General features: G+C 40.2%; 2 protein-coding genes across 4 annotated transcripts in view; both read left to right on the top strand.

Annotated features, from left to right (window-relative positions):
* Positions 1–13,515, top strand: part of DIS3L2 (DIS3 like 3'-5' exoribonuclease 2) — a 346,894-nt gene that overhangs the window by 57,080 nt on the left and 276,299 nt on the right. For 2 of the 3 annotated variants that reach the window (XM_032399039.1, XM_032399109.1), the window contains exon 4: positions 6,533–6,586. The exons of the other annotated variant lie outside the window; for it this stretch is intronic. In XM_032399039.1, coding sequence (XP_032254930.1) covers positions 6,533–6,586 — 54 coding nt within the window. The remainder of the gene's footprint in view (positions 1–6,532; positions 6,587–13,515) is intronic. 3 annotated transcript variants of the gene reach the window in all.
* Positions 2,803–6,510, top strand: LOC116628892 (small integral membrane protein 30-like). The gene is made up of 2 exons (XM_032399248.1): positions 2,803–5,326; positions 5,774–6,510. The coding sequence occupies exon 1, from the start codon at positions 3,545–3,547 to the stop codon at positions 3,722–3,724; it is 180 nt and encodes a 59-aa protein (XP_032255139.1). The 5' UTR covers positions 2,803–3,544; the 3' UTR covers positions 3,725–5,326; positions 5,774–6,510.

Here is a 13,515-nt window from a genome sequence, read left to right as displayed (position 1 = left end):
CCTGGCTTGTGACATCATGAGACTCTGCAGCCAGAGCCTCCCCCCACAGATGAGAACAGTTGTTCTTTGCAGATGGGGAGAGGAATGGGTTCCAGATATGAGGTCACCGTGTGAAATATACAACACTGTAAATAAGATTTTCATAGGCAGGGAAACAGAGTCCATCTGCTTTCTGATATGAACTTTATGTGTTCAGGCTTTGATGGGTAAGATAAAAAGCTAGACAAGAAAAGCTATTTAGATGTTGTTGGAGAAAAGTAAACTTATTAGATACACTTGTAAGTATTTCTTAACTTTTATATTCAAATTTAAGTATATTGTGACATCCCTTTTTTTCTCCCCATCCAGAGAAGAAACTTTTATTGAGAGATATTAAGGAGATATTTTAAAAATAAGAGTAGAATAATACTTTTATTTTGTTTTCAATACTTTGAACAATAATTTGACATTTCATTGGTGTTTTGCCCTATGTGGGAATGAGGAATCCATAGTGACCAAAGGAATCTCTTTCCTGTGTTTGAACTGACCAGCAGTAACACATGATCATGTACATGTAATTTTGAAAAAAACATTTTTTTTTGTAGACAAGTTCTCACATCATACATACATCCTTTCTCCATAGATGCAGTATAGGAGGTTGTTATAGGAGGTGTTGGGAGAAATGAAAGTATGGGATAGGCCTGGAGGGGACTCAGGTTTGGGGTGATGACCACAGTAACATGGGTATGATGGTAGAATTGGCTGGTTTCCTGATCTCAGGTGATGCTTTGGCTGAAGGTGGCTCAGGTTGATGCCCCAGAGCACCTGAGGCATGATATCAGAGTTCCCCCTAAAATAGAATATTGGTGTAAAGTTCTTATCGGACCTTATAAGAATTCCTAGTCCAGGAAGATAGGATAGGATGGGTTAGTTTCTAGGACCGTCACCATTTGTTAAGACTGAAATCAGCTGGAGAACATTTGGGTATGAATTAAAGAGAAAAATAGAGGTGACATTACAGTGGACTGCCCAGCCATTCGGAAGGCACAGATGATCTTCATAAAATTACTGGCAGGGCTGGTGGGAGAGCTTCAGCTCTGTAGCATTCGTTAATTAGCTCATGTTTCTTGACTGTCTACTAAGTGCCAGGATATACCAGTGAGTGAGATAGGTGATTCACTGGGGGAGATGAGCAAACACAACCAAAGACATAAAGAGGGAATTACAGCATGTGCTGAGCGCTGCTAGGGAAGTAAGAAAGACGAAAAATGAAGAATTAGAGAGAGCCACTTTACATGGGGTGGTTAGCTGCTCTGAGCAGGTGATTTCTGAGCTGAGATCTGAAGGGTGAAAATGAGCCAGCTCTCAGGAGAATTAGGCAAAGAACATCATAGGCAGAGAGACCAGCTAGTGGAAGAATGGCAGGCAGAAAAAAGGCTTGGTGTTTTTGAGGAACATGAAGGGAGCTGTTGGACGATACGGGAATAAGCCGGAGAGTCAGGCAGCCGCCACAGCGAGGCTGTGTTGGAGAGTTGGATTTTATTAAAACTGAAAAGTTTCAGTAGGGAGAGGGCATGATGTATTTTGTGCTTTAAAAACATCTCTCTGGCAGTTGTGAGGTGAATAGACTCAAGTGGAAGCTGGGTGAGAATGTGGAAGGCCATTAGAGTAAACGGGGCAAGGAGAGAAGGGTGGTGGCAGGGAAGATGGTGGGGAACGGACGGCAATGGAGCCAGAACTGGCAGGAAGCTGATGGCTTAAATGTGAAGGTGAGGCAAAGGGAGGAATAAAGCAGGACTCCTAAGTTTTGAGTCAAGCCACTAGATGGATGATGTTGCCATTAACCGAGACAGGGAAGACAGAGGCCTGGAAGGTGGTGCTGGGGTGCTGGGGGAAGGGAGCAGATGGCATAAATGAGCAAAGAGGTCCTGGTGATGACCGTGGCAAGCAGAGGCAGTCGAGGCAGTTACGAGTGAGGACTCTGGAACCAGACTGCTGGGCTTGAATGTGGTGCACAGGTGGGCACCTCGCAGCACCTTGGTGTTCTCATTGGTAAAAGGGAGAACAGTAGTACCTACCTCATAGGATTGATTTGAGGGTTAAATTAGTTGATGGATATAAAGCTCTTAAAACAGCGTGTAACATGTAGTATACTTATATAAGTGTTATTTGAGATTTTTTTTTTATTGCTATAAGAGAAGCGTTTGTTATTCAACTCAGGTGGTTGCTGCCATGGAGGGTTAGCTGGTTTTTAAAGAAAATGTGGAAATACATATTTATGTGTGAAATTCCTTTGCTTTAAGTATTCTCAAACATCCTGTAAGCCAAATAAAACATGTTTGTGATTGCCAAGTTAGGCTTATTAGCCCCGTTGTGTGGTATTTTTCTACAGTAACATTCAGCTCCTTGGGTGTGAGCGTGGAGACGGCAGATAGTTGGGGTTAACTGAGAGTGAGGGCTTGCTAGTTGAATAGAAGAGGGAGAGTGGCCCAAGACTCAGGGTTTGCAAGGGCAGGAGGTAATGACAGGCCATGGCAACTAAGTGGCCAAGGAAGTGACTAAACATAGTGTGGGGACAAAATGTGGTGAGGTCCATGGGTTGGAAGTCTTAGTGAAGACAAAGAATTGTTGAAGTGGGGTTTTTACCTAAAGTGAGATGGAAGGATAGAAGATTGTGATCAGAAAGTGTGATATTTGAGTTTTCATGTTTGGAGTTGGTATCATTAGCAATGGTGCCAAGAGACAGCAGTGAACATGGGGGAGAGTGGTTAGGGTGGGTGGAGGAAAAGGTGGCCAGAGTGGCCGGCTAGGGTTGTCTGGTCAACCACGTGGATGCAAAGCTCCATGAGTGTTTATAGGAATGGCGATGCAGAGGAAGACACTGAGCCACGAGTCAAAACATTAGTGGAAAGGTTTGAAGTGAAAGCACTGAGGAGGTATAGCAGGAGCTAATGACATGATCTTCAGAGGATCTAGATTTTGATCAAGAATGGAGGAAAAAAAATATTTTAAAGTTACAATGGGGAAGCTTGGGGGAACCTTCTTCTTCTGGTCCTTGAGACACATGGGATAGGGGAGATAAAATAGACTCCCTTTGAGAGCACTTCAAGGGAAGTGATCATATCAAGGGGACCACCAGGTTTCAGTTAAGTCAAGGAGCACAGGAGCATTCAGAAAGAGGGTGGAGCATGTAGGAGCCTTACTGATCAAGTTCCAGGCCTAGGAAAGGGTTGAGGAGGAAGATGAGCGATGAGGGATTGGAGTAGATTAGGTGATTGTCATAAAAATGTGGAAATGGAAGTCCTGGATTTTGCAGGTGAGTAAGACAAAATCTTGCTGGAAGTCTCTTTTAATTAAAAGACCATTTCTTGGTAGTTTGGAGAACCCCCCTCTTTGCCATTCCTCTACTGGCTGCTTCCAGGAAGGCTCTGTCACATGGAACCTCTTAGCCTCAGCTATCCGGAACTCCAGGAAGTGGCTATTTCAAATCAGGTAGAATTATACATAAATCCTTTTTTTGAAACCTTCAGCCTTCAAGATCAAGATACCTGAAGATCCCAACATCATGACCTCAGTTTCAACACAGTTGCTCTTGGTCCTCATCTCACTGCTTTTGGTGCTGCCTGTTGGTGAAGGAGTAGAAGCTGGAGATGCAGTCGCTCTCTTGTTAGGTGTGGCTCTCAGCATTACAGGCATTTGCGCTTGTTTGGGGGTATATGCACGAAAGAGGAATGGACAGTTGTGACTGTGATGGGCCTTCGGTATCAAACCTTGCCTGGAAAACCTTTGTGTTATTGAGGTTAAAAACTGAGCTTTAATGTCTAAAGGTTCCCAAGAAATAGGGTATTTTCCATTCTTGTCTCCCTGTAAATGGGAACAAATTAATATTTGTTAAATAGGAAAAAAAAAGTTTTCTTCACAACAAATAATGCAATGAAAAAGCAGTCTATAATTCATATATGCTAGTTAGAGGAAAGAGAAGTCAGATGACTGAAATTTACATATTATTTCATAGTTTCTCGGAATTCTCAAAGCGCATGAAATAGGAAGAAGAAAACCCTTGCCCAGAATCCTAGGAAACTGCCAGTTCCTCCATCACTGAGGAGTCTTTTCTCCATATTTTTATTAGATTTTTGTTTGTTAACTCCCAACTTAATATTGTACTTAGATATCAAATACAGTCAGTCAGAAATAAAATTTTTATTTCTTGGGGGGGGTAAGAAAAATATCTAATGTTAAGATGGATACAATATGTAATTTAATGTAAAAAAATATATTGACATTGAAATGGAGAAGAGATTTAATGTTAAAAAAAAAACAAACCTTTGTATTAACTTAGTAATATCTCCATGATGAGAAGTACTAAAAATTAAATATAAACCCGTTATGTTGTGTTAAAAAAAAAAAAAAAAAGACCATTTCTTGACATGCTTTACTGACAGCTTCTTTCATCAGGCTGTGGGGTGGACTCTGGTCTTCTGTGGAATTCTGTTAGAGTTTCTTTTTCCTCAGTGCGATTTGCATTCCCAAGGGAGTCTATTCCTGAGGTCCATTTCTTAAGAGTATGCTCCACTCAAACTGCAAATGTTTTTCTTGAACAAGGCTTCTGTCTTTCCCTGTATGCTTTTATATATCAGGATGTTTGGGATAGAGGATCAAGAGTAGAATCTTTAATATCTATTCTTTTAAATAGAGCTTAGACAGAGCCCTGAGCAAGCTCTTTCCTTTGAGCCCAGCGTTAGACTCTCTACATGCTCTGTACTTAAAGGTCCTTTGAGAGCAGAAGGCATTCTTACCTCTATACTGTGGTATAGCGGTTGTAATCATTCACTGAACTGGAAGGCATGATAGAAGAATAGCAACTGAGGGGGAAAAACAAAACAAACCTTAGGTCAGAAAGCAATGCCTGGAATGAGAAAATGAATTTTTAAAAAATTTAACTTGAGTGAATGGACTTGATTTATTTGGAGTGTCTTCCCTTCACTAGACACTATGCTCTGTGAGGGCAGACTATTATTACTTGCCATTGTGTCCCCATCACTTAGCATAGTGCCTGCCATGTGAGTCTTCAAGAAATTTTGTTGAATGAGTGGGTGAAAGTTTAGGATAAATGTAATAAGCCTTTTGTCTCCCTCCCCCCAACAGAAAAACAGCTGTTCTAGAAGTGAAATTACAGTGACATTCATGAAAAGGGTCTGGCCTCGGAGAGCTTTGCCAGCCTTGTCTCCCACCCCCTCTATCTCTTACCCTAAGCAGAGTTACAGCATGATGGGAGGAGAGTATTTGCCCTCTTAAGCACTCTTGTTTACATGGTGTTCTTTGCCTGTATTTCCCTTCTGATTTATCGGTAAGTTTGTCTCCTCCATCAAGGACCAGGTCAGACGCGGTCTGTGGAGCCTCTCCTAGTGCCCCCAGTTGAAAGTCAGCTGTCTCCTCACTTACAGCATCCTTCATATTTTACTTCATAAACAAGGGCTGAGCTTGGTCATCATCTCTCTCCACATTGTCTCAGGGTCTTGAATATAGTATTCAATAAATTTTGAATTAAGTCTACTTGGGATGTTAACAGTAGTATAAGCTGTTGCGTGGACATTTGTAATTTAAGCATACATGGTGCACCAGTGAAGGGGAGAACTATTTTCTCTTTTATTTTATGCCCTCACCTATTTTATTAATTAATGTATCTTTGAGTCTTTCAACATTTTAGGGGGAAAATGTTATTTAAAACACTTTCTCAAGCCACCCTTTGAGTCTGGCTCTTAGGAAAATAACTGCCTCTCTCCATGTGTTCCAGTGGCCTTCAAATGCAGCTGGAACCTTGGGAGGGTTACAGCTTCCTGCAAGAGCCTAAAATACTGAACTGTTGTTGAAGACGGCCCCCACCTGCACCCCTGTGCGTAAATAGAAGCAGACCCTGATTTGGTGCTGGAATAACATGAAGTTGAAGGCAGACTGGGTGGCCTGGCTGTCGGAGCCAGGATTCCCATTTACATTAAGAGCTGGTTCTGGACCATTTTGAATTATTGACTCATTCAGCTCTGCAGAAGGGCCAGAGTAAAAAAATATGCATCTGGTCTCTCAAGGTTAAGTATGCAGGTTGGAAATCAACCTGTATCACTTTGAAAATTGTCACAGAAACAAGCAGGCGTAGCAAGGTCTCAGTGAATAAAAAAGGCCATTATGTAGTGAGACGTAATCCCCATATAATCTTGTCTTAAAGGTTTCAGTATGAAGCCTAGCATACGGGGGCACATAAAATCCCAGTAGCTGCTGCTTTCCCACTCCATGCCAAGCTCTGTTCCTTCTCACCTCTGCCTGTTCACAGCCAGGTGCCAGTGTGGGCTTTCAGTTTTTGATGGAACCCTGTGTTGCAGACATCAGTAGAAATCATGTTTCATGCATTTAATGAGTAGTTCTCCTAGGCCTAAATTGTTTTCTAGATTGAGCTGTTAATTAATTCAAACACTTTTTATTGGAGAATAACATATGTATGGAAAGCTTCTAGGTAGATAACTAGTTAAATTTTCACAGATTTTATTTTTTTATTTTAAAGGGTGTATTGAGAATTAATCCAAAGAAGTTTCATGAAGCCTTCATTCCTTCCCCGGTAAGTTCAATAACTTTATAATAAACTTAATGTCACATTTAATTTTTTAGATGTGCTCTGAAAGTGAAATCATATATTCTAACTAAAAAGCAGAGTAGTAAAATCGAGGATGGGCAAGGATTTGTTTCAAATTTAAATAAGCAAAATTTGCCTTTGGCTAACAGCCCCTTCTGTCAGTCTTACACTCTCACTGCAAGTGGAGGGGATGGTATTTGTTACTAGTTGTTACTAGGGCTGTGGCCAGCAGCTGAGCCCACACAGACACCCACCAGTTCTTGGAGCTGGACGCCCTTGGTTTATAGCTGAAAGGGATTTATGGGTTTTTCCACTGATTTAAGTTAATCTTTCCCAAACAAATATGCTATCTACTTTCGATCTATTGCATGAGCTAATCTGCAAATTTGTCCAAAAGAAAAAAGTGTAATGCTTTTTTCTTTTGGTCAGAGTTTCTCACTTTCTCACTTTTCTGCAGGTGATAGGACTTGGTACAGGGCTCTTCACCGTTGGGTCTTTATATCCTTTCTTCTGTGCATGTCATTTTACCAGGCTCTCTGCTGTTCAGGGAAGTTCGCTCTGACATCTAGTTAGCAGGAGGTCTCTGGATAAGGCTCGATTGTGCAAAGCTAGGAGAGCAATATTCTCAAATTCCTGACGTGACTTTTCCAGACTGCCGTAAATAGGATAGCTGTAGAATTATAGGTGATTTAACAGTGGAAGAGAGTATAGGAATAAACTTGAGCTTATTGATGAGGAAATGGAATACATATATATATTTCAGTTAACATATTTCATGATGTTAAATGGCAAGTTTAGTGAGAATACAAGTTCAGTCATGTGCTTCCCAGGTGGTAGTGGTGTTCCAGTAACCTTAAGGCCTAGTCTCAAGCTCAGTTTAGTTCTTTTTTTCCCCTTGCCCTACAGAAGTCAAGGATTCACATTTGTATCTCAAGTTGCATCTTACCTAGTGAATTAGATAAAAAGTATCACTGATGTGTCACCTTGTTCTTTCTGAATCCTGTTCTGCTCCATTGACGGACCATGCTATATATTCTGACCCTGGTACTTTGTACAACTGAGGGTCAGCTTTGAGGCAGTGACTTAGCTGCAGGAGCAGGTTCATCATTCTGTGGAAGCACAGTTTACATGGTGTTCGATTCCCGACTTTGCTCATAAGGCAAAAATCACATTCAGTGATCGTAAAAATTACCCAGGGAAATCTCTTAGTAATATGCCACATTAGAGACAGATAATCTCTCAGGAAGTCCAGCATAACTAGCATTTTCTCTACTTTAGAAAGAATAACTGTTTCTTCATTGGCATACCAGTTGAGGGAGCTCAATTATAATAGAGACCCGGTGTATGAAAAACATGGGTTTTTAAGCATGAAAATTATAGCCAGTGGAGTAAGGAGTTCATCCTGAAAGACACCTGGGAGCTGAGCGCATTACAAACCTCCCATCTCCTGTGTACACTGAAGTTTGCTGTCATTGACTGGAATGTTAAGGGAACTAATAGAGCATTTTGAAAATTGGACTGCTTGCTTGTTTTCTCCCCTGAGTACACAGTATTGAATTTCCCTAAGTTGGATCCCTGGTAGGCTGGTTCCTGACAAGTGTGGGGCCTAAGACAAGAGTACAAATGGAGGCACACGTACTTTATATTAAATATTTAGAAGTTATAAATCAAACTAACAAACTGTTAGATAAAATACGTTCATGACAAATAAAATATATTTCTTGTTTAAATATACCTCTGTGTACCTAGGTTCAAATGTAGACTCCTTGGAGCTCCATCCTGAAGTGTGGCCACATGGAGAGGGTCTGCCTCTGGCCTGCCCCTCTTCCCTTGTCAGTCCTGGTTCCCTGTCCCCTCTTTGCTGTCTCCACCATGCCCCCCCCCCCAACTCAGTGAGGGCCCTTGCATGTACCTATGTGAGCATCTTACCCCACATGTCCAAGTTCTGTCCACATGCCTTAGAAATACCTGCCCTTTAGCCACCTGTCAAGTCCAGTGGGTGCCACCAGTGACTGTGGTCTGCCTCCAGGCAGACAGACCTGGGGAAGATGCCTGTGTATGGCTTGGAAGTGGGCTTGGGGCTGATTACCCCAGGGATGCACATCCATTTGGTCCCGAGAACTCTTTACCTATGGGGAGGAGTGTGACTGGAGAAGGGCCAGAGCAAAGGTCCTCTAGGCCTAGTTAGGTTCCTATAAGTTAAATTCATCTTATTTATAGGTGCAAATGATGTGTTGCCACAGTTTAATTCGGCTTGTTAAAGGAAGTTAAGAAGCAAAAGTTACCGATGTTTCAAAAGCCCAAGTTGTTCTCCTACTTGAAATTATATTCCTGGCTTGTCCTATTAAGAATCTTTTAGACAGTTGTGATATTAGGACTGGCTTATTTTTACTCTTATTCTATTTGGCCACTAATGGAGTAGTAATATTGTCTCAGAGGGAGAAAAAATGCTAAAGGATTCACCTCTAAGTAACTAAGAACTGACTATAAAAGCTCCATCAAGGCCCAGTTGTAAATTTTGGTTGTAGATACTGGAACAATCCTACATTCTAGTTTTGTGGGTTTTTTGGTGAGTTTCAGTGTTTAGAGGCGTTCTAGAAAGCCTTGAGGAAGGAGATAGTAGAGGCAGTAAGTTATATGTAGATAAATTCCACAACCACCACTGGTCTGGATTTATGAGTATACGTAGCTAATGTCCATGTCAAGTGTGAACTGGTATGAACTGGAAAAATGCTCACTGGTGGACTAGGAGTAGAATATCAGAACCAGGGCCTGAATGTTACCTGTCCCCTGCTTTAGCAGGGAGAGTAAAAACAGGAATTGTTAGAAAAGAAGATGTAGCCTTTCCTCTGACAATAGGAAATTGAAAAGTTTACTTATTTGTAAAACTAGCGATGGATTAGATTGTCTAACGTTCCTTACAATTTTAAAATTCTGAATTATAAAAAATTATAAAGTTTTTGGGGAGACAAAAATAGACTAGATATGATTATTTGGGTTCTTACTGACTCTAAAAACAGTTGTGAATTTATACAACGTCATTTGCTATGTTAAAATACTATTTACGTCAGTAGGCTAAGAACAGTGAATTCATCATCACTTTCTTTGTTATTAAAAAAGTACTTTGTTTTGGGGAATGCTGACTTAGGTTCATTATAATTTCAGCTGATAGAAAGTTGATTTTCATTTTCTTTTGACAAAGCCAAAATACATGGGAGAAGTCACTTATATATGTACCTGCTGGTCTCCTGAGGTTCTCAGTAAAAGTAAGATAGGGTTAGAATAAAACCATGTGAGTTTCAAGCAAACCAAGATAAATTGATATTATTGAGATGCCTTTTTCTCCTGTTTGGGGATAGGATAAAGAGGAGAAATGGACTGGCTATAGAAACTTGGCTTTTTACAATAAGTACAGGCTCCATTCTGAATTATGTTGGTGCAAGAAGTTTTATAACTTTTTTGTGCATCTTGTCATGGGAGGTACCCTTTGAACATCTGTGGAATTTATTTTGTCCAAAGGGAGCTATTCCATTGATAGAGAATGCTCTTGGGTTGTCCTCCCTGCTTGAAAGTCTCCTAAGTATTTAGTTAGATTACCCCCAGATCCCATTATATTTCCTCCAGGGTGGTTCATTATCCATTTTCCTTTTTTTCTATTCTTTTTGGCGGGTAGAGCTAGTCTTTGACATTCAAATAAAGAGCTGAACTCTTTAGCCTTTAAAAGTAGTTAAATGGGATGACTTGAACTTTTAATATTGAGTTGTTCCCAAGTTTATGGTCTTTAAAATAAGAGATTCTGCAATAGGTACGGGCTTCTGAATGAATCCAGTAAGAGCTGAGCAGTGACGCAATACCTGGAGATTTGTGTATTGTCTGAGGTTCAACTCGGCCCTGCCCTTCTTGATTTCTTCGGATGGGAATGTGACAATAGCAATATCTTACCGTCTTAAAATCTCTGAGCTGTCTGGGGGTGGTGTACCTGCTTATGAGAGAGATATTTTATTCCATGTGTTTTGACCAGTGATCATGGGTTGGGATGACTTCCAAACAGCTCTCTTCATTCTGGGGAAGTTGGAGAGACTCTATTGCTACATAAATTGCAGAAGGCAGCGACTGATGACCATGTGCCACCCTGTAGTTGTTCACGTTCTGTTTAGTGGTTGCCTCTTCCTTATTTCTCTGAGAAGCTCAGCATGAGGTCAACTGCAGTGATTCTGTCTTTGTGGCTAACACGGTAGTGGTACCTCCGGGACTAGGGCGGGTCAGGTTTGGCAGTGTGTGCCGGCCACAGCTGTCAGCCCATGGTTAGGTTGGAAATTGAACAGAAAAACTGTTCTGAAAGATCTCTCATGGTTTGTAATTGGAAACAATAAAAAATGCTGAGTGTCTAATGTCCCATTTTTGGTGCTGGCGGGGCAGGTTTGGTGAATTTGGAATGCTAATTTTAATTTTAACTGAATTGTTACAGTAATCACCTTTAATCTTTTGAGTGTTAAGTCTTATCTATACCAAGTGTCTCTACCTAGAAAATTTTGAGTGGTGGTTTTCTAAGCCTGTTTGCTATTACTTCTTTTAAGAAAAATGAACACTTTCCATATGCACTTGAGAAGAATATGTATTCTGTTGCTTTGAGATGGAATGTTCTGGATATATCTGTGAAGTCCATCTGGTCCAGTGTGTCATTCAAAGCTCTTATTTCCTTGCAGATCTTCTGCCTCAATGATCTGTCCATTGCAGTGAAGGGGGTGTTAAAGTCCTCTACTATTTTTGTACTATTATCAATGTGTTTCTTTGATTTTGTTATTAATTGGCTTATATAATTGGCTGCTCCCATGTTAGGGGCATAAAAATGTACAATTATTAGATCTTCTTGTTGGAAGATTATGATTATGATTATCCTTTAATTATGATATAGTGTCCTTCCTCATCTCTTTTTACAGTCTTTGGTTTAAAGTCTAATTTGTCTGATATAAGGATTGCCACCCCAGCTTTCTTTTGATGTCCATTAGCATGATAAATGGTTTTCCACCCCATCACTTTAAATCTGGAGGCATCTTTGGATCTAAAATGAGTCTCTTGCAGACAGCATATCGATGGATCTTGCTTTTTTATCCAATCTGATACCCTGTGTCTTTTGATTGGGGCATTTAGTCCATTTATGTTCAGGGTAACTATTGAAAGATATGAATTTAGTACCATTGTATTGCCTATAAGGTGACTGTTACTGTATGTTGTCTCTGTTCCTTTCTGGTCTGTGTTACTACTTTGGGGCTCTCTCTTTGCTTAGAGGACCCCTTTTGATATTTCTTGTAGGGCTGGTTTGGTGTTTGCAAATTCTTTTAGTTTCTGTTTGTCCTGAAAGCTTTTTATCACTCTTTATATTTTGAATGACATCCTAGCTGGATAAAGTATTGTTGGCTGCATATTTTTCTTGTTTAGCACCCTGAATATATCATGCCAGTCCTTTCTGGCCTGCCAGGTCTCCATGGATAGGTCTGCTGCCAGTCTAATGTTTCTACCCTTGTAGGTTACAGACCTCTTGTCCCGAGCTGCTTTCAGGATTATCTCTGTGTCTCTGAGATTTGTAAGTTTCACTATTATATATCGGGGTGTTCACCTATTTTTATTGATTTTGAGGGGGGTTCTCTGTGCCTCTTGGATTTTGATGCCTATTTCCTTCCCCAGATTAGGGAAGTTCTGTGCTGTAATTTGCTTCAATATACCTTCTGCCCCTCTCTCTCTTTCCTCTTCTTCTGGGACCCCAGTTATTCTCATATTGTTCCACTTTATGGTATCACTTATCTCTTGAATTCTCCCCTCATGATCCAGTAGTTGTTTATCTCTCTTTTTCTCAGCTTCCTTATTCTCCATCATTTGGTCTTCTATATCACTAGTTCTCTCTTCTGCCTCATTTATCCTAGCAGTTAGAGCCTCCATTTTTTATTGCATCTCATTAATACCTTTTTTATTTTGACTTGATTAGATTTTAGTTCTTTTATTCCTCCAGAAAGGGATTCTCTAGTGTCTTCTATGCTTTTTTCAAGCCCAGTTAGTATTTTTATAATCGTTATTCTGAACTCTAGTTCCAACATGGTTTTTCCTGTCTTGTCATTCTGTTCAGAGAAGAATAGATGAATAAGAGAACAAAATACTAAAATGGAAACAACGACCCCAGAGAAGTATACACTAAACAAATCAGAAGGGACCTGAAACTGAAAAAAAATTAAAAAAAAAAAAAGCATATAATCAGACAGGTGGAAAAAAACAGAGCAATACACTGGATCCTGTGTGTATTTTGGTCTGTTTGTTAGAAAACTAGATCCCAAAATTTTAAAGAAAGAAAAACTTATATATGTACAAAATAAAATTAAATACAATGAAAGGATAGAATGTAATTGTAAAAATGAAAATTAAAAGACCAAAAAAAAAATATATATATAAACAGGTGAACAGAACAGAGCAATACACTATATCCTGAGTGTATTCTGGTTGGTTTGTTAGAAGAAACTACATCTCAAAATTGTAAAGAAAGAAAAACTTATATACATACAAAAATAAATAAATACAGTGAAAGGATAGAATGTAACTATAAAGATGAAAATTAAAGATGTTAACAAAAAGAAAAAAGAAAGAATATGATCAGACAGGTGAAGAGAACAGAGCCATACACTAGATTCTGGGTGTATTTTGGTCTCTTTGTTAGAAGAAACTGTACCCCTTGGGGCGCCTGGGTGGCTCAGTCGTTAAGCGTCTGCCTTCGGCTCAGGTCATGATCCCAGGGTCCTGAGATCGAGCCCCGCGTCAGGCTCCCTGCTCAGCGGGAAGCCTGCTTCTCCCACTCCCCCTCCCCCTGCTTGGGTCCCCTCCCTCACTGTGTCTCTCTCTGTCAAATAAATAAATAAAATCTTTAAAAA

Source organism: Phoca vitulina, unplaced genomic scaffold (genome assembly GCF_004348235.1).
Source record: "Phoca vitulina isolate PV1807 unplaced genomic scaffold, GSC_HSeal_1.0 scaffold1, whole genome shotgun sequence".
NCBI classification, from domain to species: Eukaryota; Metazoa; Chordata; class Mammalia; order Carnivora; family Phocidae; genus Phoca; species Phoca vitulina.
Note: the sequence above shows the minus strand (reverse complement) of the source record. Positions and strands in the feature narration are given on the sequence as shown.

What these genes read in the sequence shown, in the direction of transcription:
- LOC116628892 (XM_032399248.1), top strand. Translation starts at nt 3,545, where the DNA reads ATGACCTCAGTTTCAACACAGTTGCTCTTGGTCCTCATCTCACTGCTT.